The sequence below is a fragment of the Entelurus aequoreus genome, linkage group LG22 (assembly GCF_033978785.1).
Source record: "Entelurus aequoreus isolate RoL-2023_Sb linkage group LG22, RoL_Eaeq_v1.1, whole genome shotgun sequence".
In the NCBI taxonomy this organism is placed as follows: domain Eukaryota; kingdom Metazoa; phylum Chordata; class Actinopteri; order Syngnathiformes; family Syngnathidae; genus Entelurus; species Entelurus aequoreus.
Window position 1 is genome coordinate 20216854 of NC_084752.1, and position 16426 is coordinate 20233279.

The 16426-nt window shown below is 38.2% G+C and overlaps 1 protein-coding gene across 2 annotated transcripts in view; it reads right to left on the reverse strand.

The window, feature by feature from the left end:
* Window positions 1–12414, reverse strand: part of LOC133639501 (protein Hook homolog) — a 93548-nt gene extending 81134 nt beyond the window's left edge. For both annotated transcript variants that reach the window (XR_009823802.1, XM_062032846.1), the window contains exon 1: window positions 12139–12414. Coding sequence is in view for 1 of the 2 variants with exons in the window: in XM_062032846.1 (XP_061888830.1) it covers window positions 12139–12261 (123 nt within the window). In the remaining variant the exon portion in view is untranslated. The remainder of the gene's footprint in view (window positions 1–12138) is intronic.
* Between the last annotated feature and the right edge of the window lie 4012 nt (window positions 12415–16426).

A 16426-nucleotide genomic window follows, 5' to 3' on the forward strand; every position in this document is an offset into this window, starting at 1 on the left:
AGCATGAGGTCGGGACCTTCGCACAAGGTTTGTAATGTGCAATCTCCGTGTCTGAACTGACTGATAATAAAACTCCCCTGTCTGATGAAAAACGTTTAAAATTCTTGAAGCAAAAACAAATGCGTACGTGCAGATTATTCACAGCACCTGCACTGTTATGTCATGGCCACCAACTAACCTCCTCCACGGCCCCACAACATAGAACGTTAAAGGCCTACTGAAATGAATTGTTTTTATTTAAACGGGGATAGCAGATCCATTCTATGTGTCATACTTGATCATTTCGCGATATTGCCATATTTTTGCTGAAAGGATTTAGTATAAAACAACGACGATAAAGTTTGCAACTTTTGGTCTCTGATAAAAAAAAGCCTTGCTGGTACCGGAAGTAGCGTGACGTAGTCAGTTGTTCGTCTCCTCATATTTTCCTATTGTTTTCAATGCAGCTAGAGCGATTCGGACCGAGAAAGCGACGATTACCCCATTAATTTGAGCAAGGATGAAAGATTCGTGGATGAGGAACGTTAGAGTGACGGACTAGAATGCAGTGCAAGACATATCTTTTTTCGCTCTGACCGTAACTTAGGTACAAGCTGGCTCATTGGATTCCACACTCTCTCCTTTTTCTATTGTGGATCATGGATTTGTATTTCAAACCACCTCGGATACTATATCCTCTTGAAAATGAGAGTCGAGAACGCGAAATGGACATTCACAGTGACTTTTATCTCCACGACAATACATCGGCGAAGCTCTTTAGCTACTGAGCTAGCGTGATAGCATCTGGCTCAAATGCAGATAGAAACAAAATAAATAAATCCCTGACTGGAAGGATAGACAGAAGATCAACAATACTATTAAACCATGGACCTGTAACTACACAATTAATAATTCTCAGCCTGGCAAAGCTTAACAATGCTGTTGCTAACGACGCCATTGAAGCTAACTTAGCAACCTGACCTCACAGAGCTATGATAAAAACATTAGCGCTCCACCTACGCCAGCCAGCCCTCATCTGCTCATCAACATCTGTGCTCACCTGCGTTCCAGCGATCAACGGCGCGACGAAGGACTTCACCACGATCATCCGTGCGGATGGCGGCTAGCATCGGCTAGCGCATCTGCTATCCAAGTAAGTCCTCCTGGTTGTGTTGCTACAGCCAGCCGCTAATACACCGATCCCACCTACAACTTTCTTCTTTGCAGTCTCCATTGTTCATTAAACAAATTGCAAAAGATTCACCAACGCAGATGTCCAGAATACTGTGGAATTATGAGATGAAAACAGAGCTATTTTGTATTGTTTTCAATGGGGTACCAATACTTCTGTTTCACTGGCTACGTCACGCGCATACGTCATCATCCAAAGACGTTTTAAACCGGAAGTTTAGCGGGAAATTTAAATTTGCACTTTATAAGTTTACTTGGCCGTATTGGCATGTGTTGCAATACTAAGATTTCATCATTGATATATAAACTATCAGACTGCGTGGTCGGTAGTAGTGGCTTTCAGTAGGTCTTTAAGTACAACTTTTATTAACTGTATTGGAACTACGACGACGTTGAGTTTAAGTGTAAGTCTGAACTTAAATCATAGCAGTGGCGGGCCGTGCGTTTCCCACCTAGGCCTTCAGTGATGTCCGACTTCATTGATTACCTCTCAAAATACCAGAATTGATGTCACCACATGACCATTGCTGGAGAAATACTATACAGGAACACATTTACGCCCTACTTTGCATTGAATCACATCAACAGTATACAAAATGGGTTATTTTCTGGCGCATTTAAAAATCAATTAATGGCCCCACCATGGACTGGACTTTCGCTGATGTGTTGGACTTTCACAATATTATGTCAGACCCACTCGACACCGAGGATGTCGTTGTGGCTTGTACAGCCCTTTGAGACACTAGTGATTTAGGGCTATATAAATAAACATTGATTGATTGATTGATGAATTAAAACGCATCACGCACCACCCTGGATCTCAGGAAACAGAGTGGACCGACACCAGCAGATGACATGGCACCCCAAACCATCACTGATGGCATATGTGGGTAACCCCCCCCCTAGAGGGGGGGGGTTACCCACATATGCGGTCCTCTCCAAGGTTTCTCATAGTCATTCACCGACGTCCCACTGGGGTGAGTTTTTCCTTGCCCGTATGTGGGCTCTGTACCGAGGATGTCGTTGTGGCTTGTACAGCCCTTTGAGACACTTGTGATTTAGGGCTATATAAATAAACATTGATTGATTGATTGATGGTGGAAACTTTACACTAAACTTCAGGCAATGTGGATCCTGTGCCTCTCCTGTCTTCCTCCAGACTCTGGGACCTCGATTTCCAAAGGAAATGCAAAATTTGCTTTCGTCAGAAAACATGACTTTGGACCACTCAGCAGCAGTCCAGCTCTTTTTTCCAGGGTCAACGCAGCCGTCTACCAGCAAGTTTTAGAGCACTTCATGCTTCCTGCTGCTGACCTGCTCTATGGAGATGGAGATTTCAAGTTCCAACAGGACTTGGCGCCTGCACACAGCGCAAAATCTACCCGTGCCTGGTTTACGGACCATGGTATTTCTGTTCTAAATTGGCCCGCCAACTCCCCTGACCTTAGCCCCATAGAAAATCTGTGGGGTATTGTGAACAGGAAGATGCAGAATGCCAGACCCAAAAACGCAGAAGAGTTGAAGGCCACTATCAGAGCAACCTGGGCTCTCATAACACCTGAGCAGTGCCAGAAACTCATCGACTCCATGCCACGCCGCATTAACGCAGTAATTGAGGCAAAAGGAGCTCCAACCAAGTATTGAGTATTGTACATGCTCATATTTTTCATTTTCATACTTTTCAGTTGGCCAACATTTCTAAAAATCCCTTTTTTGTATTAGCCTTAAGTAATATTCTAATTTTGTGACACACGGAATTTTGGATTTTCATTTGTTGCCACTTCAAATCATCAAAATTAAATGAAATAAACATTTGAATGCATCAGTCTGTGTGCAATGAATAAATATAATGTACAAGTTACACCTTTTGAATGCAATTACTGAAATAAATCAAGTTTTTCAAAATATTCAAATTTACTGGCTTTTACCTGTATATACACATACATACGTACGTATGTATGTATGTATGTATGTATGTATGTATGTATGTATGTATGTATGTATGTATATATATATATATATATATATATATATATATATATACACACACATTATCTATATATATATATATATATATATATATATATATATATATATATATATATATATATATATATATATATATATATATATATATATATATTTCACAATAAAAGATCCTTACATCTGTTCAACTTTATCTTTATCCATGGTAATGCTTAATTGGAGTTTCTCTCTTTTCTGAGCATGTCTAATCTCATTTCCCTTTTCATTTTCCTTCTCTTGGATTCACTGTCACCAGAAGAATCTAAGAGACATTAAAAGAAAACTTCACTTTTTCTTTTATTTTTATTTTGTCCATCATCCACAAGCCTTATGTGAGACGAGAACACACATCTCTCTCTTTTCTGTGCTGAATACAGTGCATCCGGAGAGTATTCACAGCCCTTGACTTTTTCCACATTTTTTTTATGTTACAGCCTTATTCTGAAATAGACAAAATAAATGAAATAGAAAGAGCATCGAGCTAACTCTTCATGTGTGGGTCAGTTGAGAGCAGTTAACCCTTTTTATGCCAACCGAAGAGCACTGCAGTGTACAGATATAGTTATGTGTTGTAGAGAAATACTCTTCTCTCTCTATCTATAAGGTTGTATATTTCTCTGTGTAAATATATTATTGTTATTTCTTATATATGTAAATAGATGAGTGATGTGGGTACATTTTGTTTGACTCTAAGTATACTTCCCAAGGACATTTCATGTCTAAATGATAATTCCCCATTTGTAAAAGGGTCTATTACTCAGATGTTCAAGATGTTTGTGTAAAAGCACTATATAGAATGTGAATATACAGTAGTTAAGAACATTATAATAGCCATTGTGCTATGGATAAAGATATGTTTTTTAGAATGTAATATTGAATTTAGAGAATAATAATTGTATTTTTATTGTGGATTATAGGAAATATGTAATGTGTTATAAAGAGAGGAAACTTGGGAATCTTCAAATATATATATATATATATATATATATATATATATATATATATATATATATATATATATATATATATATATATATATATATATTTATTAATGTAGTAACAGACACTTTCATAACAATTTGAATATATTGTATGTTCAATATTTACCGTATTTTGACTATTTTAATCATTCAATCACTGATTTTTCTCAGTGCATTGATTTGCGTTTCCATAGCAGCGCACGTCTGACTTCTGGCAACAACTGCGTTCCTACTTCCGGAATCAAACACGAGTGTGTGTTGTAATCATGGCAGACTCGATAACACACAACGAAGACAACTATCTTTGGACAAATGAGGATGATCTTTTTGAAGCCGAATATACAGAGGATGAACGACTGCCTCTTGAAGCCAGCACGAAGGTAGAGTGAGACGTTGGAGCAGACGGAAGCCGAGAGAGTGAGGGGAAGTGACTCGAAGGTGCAAAATGTGGAATTTGAAGCCAAGCTATTTTTCGACATAAATAGAGTGCTTACCCAAACAAACCAGGAAAAAAATGTCCCTGATCAGCTAGACCAGGGGTGTCCAAAGTGCGGCCCGGGGGCCATTTGCGTCCCGCAGCTAATTGTTTACCGGCCCACCACACATTCTGCAAAAATTGCAAAATTGATAGTATTGCAAAAATTTAAAAAAACATTTTAAAAAGTGGAATAAGGTGAAATCTAACGAGAAAAAGATGCAATGTTGACACAAAGCTGCCATGCAGGCTGTTTTTTTTCCTTTTGTCTTTCTTTCTTTTTCTTTTTTTTGCCATTGCTCCAAAAAAAGACAAAAAAATCTATGTTACAATGAATTATTGACCTATTCATAGCTCCAATTACTTCAAAAATTTCACTTTAAATTGTTTTATGTGGAAAAAATATTGCATATATTGTGTGGTTGCCATATAAAAACATCAATGTTTCCTTTGACAAAAGAGCATAAAAACAAACAAAATAATAGTTCAAACGTAAAATCGACAGATATATCTGAAGTTGATCTCGTAACTTAAGTGTTGAAAGTTAAAAAAACCCTAATAAAAATGTATCACTTTAGTGGGATTGTATTATTTTCACTGTGATTACTCAAAAATATTAAAGAATTAAGATCAATGGTGTCCTGCATTATTGATCTTTTAGAGCTCTAATTACTAAATACTGCATATTTCCAGTTTTGCTATAAAAAACAAAGTTGTCTTTGACAGAAAAGGCATAAAACCTTTTTTTAAATTTTTTTTTTAACTTTTTATCAACCTGAAGTTGATATAGAGATTTACTGTAAGCGTTAAATAAAAAATAATAATAATAATTTGACTTATTTTTAACGTTTTAATGACTGAGACCCTTCATAGTCCCCGGGAGCCCTAAAGGTTAAAAAAGAAAATCCATATATTTTGTTTTGGTTTGAAAATGAAAAATATCAAAATGGCCCCCGCATGCTTAAATTTTTCCGTGTGCGGCCCTCAGTGGAAAAAGTTTGGACACCCCTGAGCTAGACCAAACAGACAACTGTCCATTGAGTGAGTCAAACTTTATATTGATCATGATACACGCAGCACGTCATGCGTGTTATTACAACTACGGTACATACGCTGTCTGGCTAGCTGTGTACAAACAAAACATGAAATGTGGGCTAATACTTTACAGATACTGTAATATGATTGTTCATGTTTTTCAGTCAGTACAGATTGGTTTCCTATCGCATTGTGCATTACAAACTCAAACGCGATTTGTTTTGTCGTAGAAGCTATCTTATCTCTTGCCGTGGTTAGCTTGTACGGCTAATACCATAGCACGCCGATGTGTTAGTACGCTAGCAAAACAGTTTGTCAGTGTTTGCTCTTACAATAACAATGTCACTACAGTTTGGTTGTATACGGGTTACGGAACGGTATTTAAGTATTGTTTACGCTTTTTGAATGAATTCCTAAAGTGATTTAGAGGTAGAATTGATTGCTGATATTAGCTCCATTGCTAGCCACCAAAATCAAGACGAATTTTACATGTTAGAATGCAAGATGGATCTGTCTTTCCCTCTTGTTCTAATAATGATTGTGAACAATAGGCAACATTTTTTTTAAAAAGTGCAGTTCCCCTTTAAACAAGATCAGAAGAATAAAGTTATACATCCCCTTCTTAAGGCTCAATTTAAATAATGATCCCCCTGAATATCTTTTGATCTTTTGTGACCTTCTTAAACTTTATTTAGCGCCAAATGTAGCCCACTGCTGACGGTAATGTATTAGGGAAATGAAAATACGACAAACCAAAATCTTCCCCACCCTAGACTCACATTCACTTCTTCTTTTTAAAAAAAAAAAAAAAAAAAAAAAAAAAAAAGAGGAACTGCAGGCCAACACATCTCAGCAAACCACAGAGTCGTTGAGTAATTACACATTAAAGTATCAACATGTAGTCATTTACTATGTTGATAAAAACATGCCGTCCCCCTGCTTTAATATTCTATATGTCAGTAGTTCTCAAACTTTTTTCACCAAGTACCACCTCAGAAAAAACTTAGCTTTTCCAAGTCCCACCATAATAACCAACATTAAAGTACAGTACCATAGTAGGCCTAAGTATTCTTTACAATCAACGCAAAGGTTTTATTTAACAAGTATATGTAATATTTTTGGCTACTATAACATGACACACAGTTTGAACAGTAACACTGTGTTTGAATATAGGAAAATAAAACACTGAATTTTAATCAAGTGATTCTTTGGCGTGCCACAGTTTAACGTTTGCAAAGCGAGGACAATTCACTCAGCTGGTCAACTTTATAATAAATAATATATAATATAATACCAATAACATTACCATTGTAGATATTATTTAACCCCCGTGGCTCAAAGGGGACTGATTATGCAAACCTAACTTTTCTTTTTGATGGTACTTGTTTTTGTGTGTTTAGGATCTGCGTAAGTCCCCAAATAATTGAACTCAAACCATGGAGGCATTGCAGAGATATTTATGTAATAGGAATGTACGGTGCACTGGTATTAGTATAGTACCGCGATACTAATGAATCATATTCGGTACTATACCGTCTCTAAAAAGTACCGGTCCCCGACCGCCTCCGCTCCCCCGTCATAGTCATGTAGTGACATTGCTGGTTTACGAGCAGACGAGCATGTTCGGCAGCGCACAATCACAGAGTACTTACAAGCAGACAGTGTGTAGACAGAAAAGGGAGAACGGACGCATTTTGGCTTGAAAACTAGAGATAAAAGGTGAGGTTAAAACACTTAAACGCCCTCAGGAAGAGGTGCTTTAAGACATGGCTAGCTAGCTAGCGGCTAATGTCCATCTGCGGTCGGCAGTGTTTTAGCTACTTCTAAATCACTAATTCTCGCCTCCATGGCGACAAATAAAGTAAGTTTCTTACAAGTATCATCCCTGCAGGACGAGGAATAGCTAAACATGCTTCACTACACACCGTAGCTCACCGGCGTCAAAATGTAAACAAACGTCATTGGTGGATCTACACCTGACAGCCACTGTAATGATACCAAGTACAGCAGCGTATCTACTCGATACTACTATGATTACGTCGATATTTTTTAGCATCACAACATCTTCTTTCGTTTTTTGAAAAATTTATATTATGTTTATAAACTCAGGAAATATGTCCCTGGACACATGAGGACTTTGAATATGACCAATGTATGATCCTGTAACTACTTGGTATCGGATTGATACCCAAATGTGTGGTATCATCCAAAACTAATGTAAAGTATCCAAACAACAGAAGAATAAGTGATTATTAAATTTTAACAGATGTGTAGATAGAACATGTTAAATGAGAATGTAAGCAGATATTAACAGCAAATGAACAAGTAGATTAATAATCAATTTTCTACCACTTTTCCTTAACAATTTTAACAAAATAATAGAATGATAAATGAAACAATATGTTACTGCATATGTCAGCAGACTAAATTAGGAGCCTTTGTTTGCTTACTTACTACTAAAAGACAAGTTGTCTTGTATTTTCACTATTTTATTTAAGGACAAACTTGCAATAAGAAACATATGTTTTAATGCACCCTAAGATTTTTTGTTAAAATAAAAACAATAATGCAATTTTTTGTGGTCCCCTTTATTTAGAAAAGTACTGAAAAGTATCAAAATACATTTTGGTACCTGTACCAAAATATTGGTATCGGGACAACACTATTATGTAACAATCTTGCCTTCTTCATACTTCCTCCAAACGAGCTGTTTGGACTTTGCTCTGACTTGTGATCTTTTCTGACCTACTTCTCCATATAAGGTTGAAATTTACCCGAATAGCTTTGCGCGAGTCCGCTATTGTAGTCTGACATTGCAGACAACAAGCTCCTTCTTTTCTCTATACTCTTATTGCGGGGCAGACTGGCTCGTACATGGACGTGCATCCTCCGCCGTTGCTATTTTCCAATGCAAAGTAGCGTATAGTTCTAACTTATATCTGTCAGTAGACTTCATATTGAATCGCTAAAAACTATAACATAAATAAGACCACCCACAAGATGGTCTGTAAAACCTAACCTATAAAAAAACACCATTACATGTTATGTAGACCACAAGGAAGTGTTTTAAATGTAAAAAATCTGATAATAGGTGCCCTTTAAAGGTAAATTCCACTTCACAACCAGCGGGATATTCCCAAGACAAAATTATTCATTGAACGGATAAGTGATTTTAAAAAATTACAAATTATTAATGTATACCACATGATGTCATCATACAGTACCATGAGTAAAAGTTTAGTCACTTACTGTAAATCATTATTCATTCAACGCTATGACAAATCCTGTAAGCGTGTGTCTACAGAAATGGGAGTGTTCGGCTTCTTGCTCACTGCTTTTACTTTACTATCATGTTTACCTGTCTGTGACCTGTCTGGGTCACCACTGTTTGTTTCAACTGCAGCTCATAATACTGTATGTACACGATATAGTGATGTATACGCTGCTGCACTTCCTTTGCAAGGGTCATATGAGTGCGGTATTTACGGTATTGATATGTGCACAAAAAAACAATCTGAACCTGTGAGCAGGTTGGAACTGATGTCATCATACGATACAATAATGCTATTTGTAATGTGTTGTTCATAACCAAAACATTAGAAACACCTCTCAGTTTCTGCCCCACTGCATACTACAAGCACATTGATTGATTGATTGATTGAAACTTTTATTAGTAGATTGCACAGTTCAGTACATATCCCGTACAATTGACCACTAAATGGTAACACCCGAATAAGTTGTTTCACGTAAATCAATTCATGGTAATCAATAGACATTGTCTTAAATAACGGCTTCTTAACCATTTGACCCACTCAAATATTAACACTTAAATAGTCATTTAAGTCTTAATTTTAAATCATATTCAATCCATTTTCAACCGTTTATTTGAGGTTGGGTCGCGGGGGCAGCAGTCTAAGCAGAGACTTCCCTCTTAAATCATATTCAATAATTATTTCTAACCTACTGACATTCCACAACCTTGTCAAATGATACAAAAACATGTGTTTGTCTCCAATATTAACATCTATTTAACACATAAACCTCAGGTTTAGGTTAGGCTGATTACAAAAATATACTGCATACTGTAAGAAAGGATTCATAAATAACTAAAACAATAAATAAATGTACATACAATTATGCTGTGCTAAAATAAACAATATTAGTTGTCTTTACTGAACTGCAAATGAAAATACAGCTTCACAACTTTAGTCATAATTAAGAAACTTCTCTATGACTTTAGCTACAGACTTCTTCTGTTTGTTTGATATTGTCATTACTGCCACAAGTGGTGAAAAAGTGTATTACAACATACAGACCACAGCCGACAAACAGATGTTTTTTGGCGGCCCTAACAATGGTTAAAAAAATACTTTCTCAAATGAATTCTTCTCTGACAGTCAGTCCAAAATGAGCACAGTTGTCTTTTTTTCTGTTATCGTGATTAATTAATCCTTTTATTCCGTTCCAAAGATCCCGCTAAAAACCGAACCGTATGAAACCAAACTGTTTTTCCCATATGAATAATGTAGATCAAATGAATTAGTTCCCGACATCCAAACATATGTACACTTTTTATGAAGAATGATTATTTTGCTTTATACCAGAACACAACGTAAAATGCATATAAATGGTTACGGTCTGTGTTTGTCTGGATCCCGAGATGCAGAGACGTCAGGCGTAGCGCAGGTAAATATGCACAGTATTTAATAACGAAAACAAAGAAATAGTGCTGTAGCACATGAAGCATTAGGAAAGTCACGCACATTTAAGTTACCAAACAATCAAGCAAAGCAACATAGATGCAAAAAAGTCAAGCAATGATCCAGCCTTGTCCAGAGCTGGCATATAAAGCATCCTGATTGGGAACCAGGAACAGGTGAGGAAGGTGAAACATATGGTGGCAAACAGGAACTAATAATTAAATAAGAGTCTCACACAGGAAAATAACTAGATTCCACCTTTGAACACTTCTATGACTTCCTTCTTGAATACTAAGTGCTTCTCACCTTCTTTATCAAAGTTCTGGCTAACTTGTTAGACCCAACAACGCACGCACAACTACTGTGTGCTGATGCAATCACACGGGTGTGCGAGGAGACGGTATCGTTCGCTGCAAAACTAAGGAGGACAGACCATAGGCGCCATATTAGCCTTAATTGTTTGACTAGACTAGTATGTCCAAAGTTTTGTTGGCCTGCAGCATATTGTCAAAATAAAATCAATTAAAAAATACAAACATAAAAAATAAAAATAAAAACAGCGCAAAAACTTAATTTGTGGTACTAATAATTGATCAAAACACACTACAAAACAAAAAATCATCAAAATAGTCCTCGCATGCTGACTTTTTCAGTATGTGGCCCTTGGTGGAAAAAGTTTGGACACCCCTGGGCTAGGCATGCCATAGCAGTTTGGTGCGTTCACTGACACTCTGGAAACACAGACTTGAAGGCTCTTGTTACTGTATTTTTCGGACTATAAGTCGCTCCGGAGTAAAAGTCGCACTGGCCGAAAATGCATAATAAAGAAGGAAAAAAACATATATAAGTCGCATTTCTGGGGGAAATGTATTTGATAAAAACCAACACCAAGAATAGACATTTGAAAGGCAATTTAAAATAAAAAAAGACTAGTGAACAACAGGCTGAATAAGTGTACGTTATATGAGGCATAAATAACCAACTGAGAACGTGCCTGGTATGTTAACGTAACATATTATGGTAAGAGTCATTCAAATAACTATAACAATAGAACATGCTACACGTTTACCAAACAATCTGTCACTCCTAATCGCTAAATCCCATGAAATCTTATACGTCTAGTCTCTTACGTGAATGAGCTAAATAATATTATTTGATATTTTACGGTAATGTGTTAATAATTTCACACATAAGTCGCTCCTGAGTATAAGTCGTACCCCCGTCCAAACTATGAAAAAAACTGCGACTTATAGTCCGAAAAATACGGTAATTTTTGGCTTTCTTTGGCTCTATAATGGCTTTGCAGCTGTACTCAAAGTCCCAAAAGTGTGTTTAAACAGTGGAACCTCGATGAACAAACTTAATTTGTTTTTTAACAGGGCTCATACATAGAAAAGTTTGTATATTAAAAGTACATTTCCCCATAAGAAACACTGTAAATGTAAATAATGGCTTTCAGCCTCGACAAAAGTCCATATTTTAGTCAAATGTGTGCACTTTGAACACAATATAAAATGAAATACAGTACTGTATATCAAACAAACATAAGTAGATTATGGATAAATGTTCTATTTAATAACAAAATAAACAACAACAACTGAACAGTCCCTCTTCCTAAGCAGCCGCCCTGCCGACACGCACAGACACTGTCACTAGCTCTGTAGTGCACTCACAGTTTGAAATCACAACACTCCTTAATTTAACAGCCAAGTTGCTACAATGATTAGGAAATTAAAAATATCATCCACTTTACCTTGTTGGTTATTCTTCTTTGTGTGCAGCAGAAGAAGGGGTGGGGTGGGAGCATGTCAACAACACTGTGGATACTTCCTGAATGTTTCAAACCACGCTTGTCCATTGCATTCTTTGGACTCATATTGAGCCAGCAAATCTAGAAAAATGTTGTAAAATGGCTTAAAAATGTGACGATCTGTCACTTCACTTCTGGTTGTGGTTCCTTGTTGGGTGTTTGTTTCCTGTCAGCGCTCTTATTTTTGTTCCCCTTCCTGAGTGCTCGTTTCCCCTCACCTGTCTCTGATTGGCAGCCTGGCACACCTGGTTGCAGTTGCCAATCAGGCGGCTATTTATGCCTGCCTCGCCTGTTCCTCAGTGCTGGAGGATTGACTATGTTTAGGACCTCTGCATGCATGACTGCTTCTCCGTATTTTGAGTACATTAAAAGACTCTTACCTGCACGTCGTTCTCCGGTTTCCCGCATCTTGGGGTCACAACTACCGCAGCCATGCAAGTTCCTCACAAAAAACACTTTAGAGCACACAAAGTAGCAATTAGCTCAGTAGCAAACGACAGCAGTGCTCTGCGGACTGAATAAGCACCGGAAAGCGATCAGCCCGCCCACTATAAAAAATACAAATATACAATATAAAGTAGCAAGAAACACATCAATAATGAATAAAGCAAAAACATGTTCTAGACCAGTGGTTCTTAACCTGGGTTCGATCGAACCCTGGGGGTTCGGTGAGTCGGCCTCAGGGGTTCGGTGGAGGTCAAAACACACCCGACTCATCGTGTAAATACAAACTTCTCCCTATCGGCGTATTACGGATACGGCAACAGCTGACTGATTTGCAGGTGTGTAATTTGTTGTGAGTTTATGCACTGTGTTGGTTTTGTTGTTTGAACAAGGTGATGTTCATGCACGGTTCATTTTGTGCACCAGTAAAAAAAACATGGTAACACTTTAGTATGGGGAACATATTCACCATTAATTAGTTGCTTATTAACATGCAAATTAGTAACATATTGGCTCTTAACTAGTCATTATTAAGTACTTATTATAGCCTTATTCGGCATGGCCTTATTATAACCCTAACCCTCTAACCCTGACCCTAACCCATACTTGCCAACCCTCACGATTTTCCCGGGAGACTCCCGAATTTCAGTGCCTCTCCCGTAAATCTCCCGGGGCAACCATTCTCCCGATTTCCACCGGGACAACATTATTGGGGGCGTGTCTTAAAGGCACTGCCTTTAGCGTCCTCTACAACCTGTCGTCACGTCCGCTGTTCCTCCAAACAAACAGCGTGCCGTCCACAATATTTGCGGCTTTTACACACACTTAAGTGAATGCAAAGCATACTTGGTCAACAGCCATACAGGTCACACTGAGGGTGACTGTATAAACAACTTTAACACTGTTACAAATATGCGCCACACTGTGAACCCACACCAAACAAGAATGACAAACACATTTAGGGAGAACATCCGCACCGTAACACAACATAAACACAACAGAACAAATACCCCCCCCCCCCCATCTCCCGAATTCGGAGGTCTCAAGGTTGGCAAGTATGCCCTAAACCTAACCAAATAACTCTAAATTAAGTCTTTATTACTTACAATATGTTCCCCTAGTGTCCAAATAACTCTAAATTAAGTCTTTGTTACTTAGAATATGTTCCCCATACTAAAGTGTTACCAAAAACATATAACTTTGTCTTGAATTTGAAAAAAAAATAATTTTATTTTTCACTATAGAAGGGTTCGGTGAATGTGCATATGAAACTGGTGGAGTTCAGTACCTCCAACAAGGTTAAGAAGCACTGTTCTAGACCAAACGTCACTTCATATTCTCTACTGCTCACTAGTGTTACCATATCTGAGTTATTGTGTAGAAATATGGGGAAACAACTACGGTAAAGGTGTTACAAAAAATATCAATTAGAATAACACATAATGTTGGACATACAAACCCTTTATTTATTAAATCACAATCATTGAATTTCAACGATTTGGTGCATTTGCAAACAGCTAATATTATGTATAAAGCAAACTATAACCTGTTACCCAAAAATGTACAACAATTCTTCTCAACAAAAGAGGAGAAATATAACCTTAAAACACTTAAAACCTTTAGTATATCAGTATGTGGAATTAAATTATGGAACAGATTAACCAAAGAAATCAAACAAAGCACCAATATGATTCAGTTTAAGAGACTGTTCAAACTACAAGTGTTCACAAAGTACACAGAACAACAATTATGATTAACATCTGGAACCCTTTTTTTTACTGTTCCACATGTTTTTTCACTATGCTTTCTGTAACCAACCGGACCAAACTTACACACATTACAAACATAGCAGCTAAAATCATCGGCCTACCCACACCCAACATTTCAGACTTAAACCACAGGTCCATCACTCGACTGGCAAAAACAATAGTACAGGATATCACTCACCCACTACACCAATACATCATCCCACTACCTTTAGGGCGCAGGTACAGAACCATCAAGTTCGCCTCAGGAAAATCCTTATCCCTGCAGCTATAGCCGCCCTTAACAGCAGGCCCGGCCGACCTGTCTGACAAGCCTGTAAATGTGTGTTGGTCATGTATGATGTCTTTTTGTTATTTTTTGTGAAGTGTAATGTCTATTGTTCAAATGTACGGCAGTGACAAGGAATTTCCCTAAGGGGACCAATAAATCTAAATCTAAATCTAATCTATGGGGAACATATTCACCATTAATTAGTTGCTTATTAAAGTAACAAAGACTTAATTTAGAGTTATTTGGACACTAGGGGAACATATAAGGGTTAGGGTTAGGGTTACTAATAAGCAATAATTCTGAGGTTATTGAGGGAAGACTCTTAGTTAATGGCTTACTGGTTGTATAATACGGCCATGCAGAATAAGGCATTAATAAGTATGGCTAATTACTAATTTGCATGTTAATAAGCAACTAATTAATGGTGAATATGTGTTCCCCATACTAAAGTGTTACCCAAAATACACTTAGATTTTTATGGAAGAAGTTCAACTTTGAGTGCTTTCAACGCCCCCAAGCTACAACTTCCTATATGTAAAATATTTTGGAACATTACTGGGAATTTTCCACACCATTGCAACCGTCTCTGACGCAGACAAGGTTAGTTCTGCTTAAAATAAAGATGAACTGCAGTAAGTTCTGGAATCCCAAGAGGGTTGCGAAAGCTAATACAAGACACGGCAGTAATTGTTGGCTTGTGTTTTGGATGCTAGGATGTTTAGAGTAACAAGTGTGTAAATAATGCAACTTCTATGCAATTTCCCAAGCTGACAACATTGCTGGCATGGTTCTTGCGACATAATTCATGAGAACAGAGTGTGACGCTCCGCAACAACGTTGACAGAATGATGCCAGGCAGCCTGTCGTCATGAAGAACCATGTCCCCCACTTATAGCCATTTTCACCTTTTTCGAAGCCGCCTCACCTAATAGCAAGTAAGCGGGCGTGCGGCATCAAATAACTCCCTTGCTGCCCTTTTACACAGACTGGCACGGTGACAGGGAGTTTAGGCATCCGTGTGGATGGAGGACGAGTGGGAAAGACAGATCCATATGTGATGTGTCAGCCTTAGGGGCACGCTGGATCCCACTGCCTTTTTCTGCCACACTCATTTGGCCTCAGCAATCGTCCTGTCTTGCGCTAAAGGTCTCCCATGGCTACGAGGCTCCCTGGCACTATCTGCCAGCTACAGACCGCGAATATGCTGATTAAACATGGCTTCATTAAAGCGATTACATGCGCAACGAGCCTGGATTTCCCACAGGCAGCCAAATACCAAAAGATGGGGGAAATTTTTGGAGGGCGGATTTAGGAAGGGGGGTGGGAGAGGACTGACAATGTCGGCGTTAAATCAGGCGACGCAGGCCTACTTGAGGGAGTGACTAAGAGTGTGACTTCATACGCTCGCTGCGCGCTGGACTGACTTGTTCTCACCTCGCGGGGACAGCGAGCTTGTTGCCGTGACGATGGGCCTTACCTGACTCACCGCACCTACAGGCCGCTTCCAGGTCACCAAGCTTCCATCATGGAAGACCTTGCCCAAGACTCAGAGAGACGTTACTTCTGGTTCAGTTCACTGAGCCCGTCGTTAGTCGCCGCATAAGCAGAGGAACCTATTTCAAGTCTCTATAACAGTGATTTTCAACATTTTTTTTAACCAAGGCGCATTTTTTGCCTTGAAAAAAATCCAGAGGCACACCACCAGCAGAAATCATCAACAAACGAAACTCAGTTGACAGTAAAAAGTCGT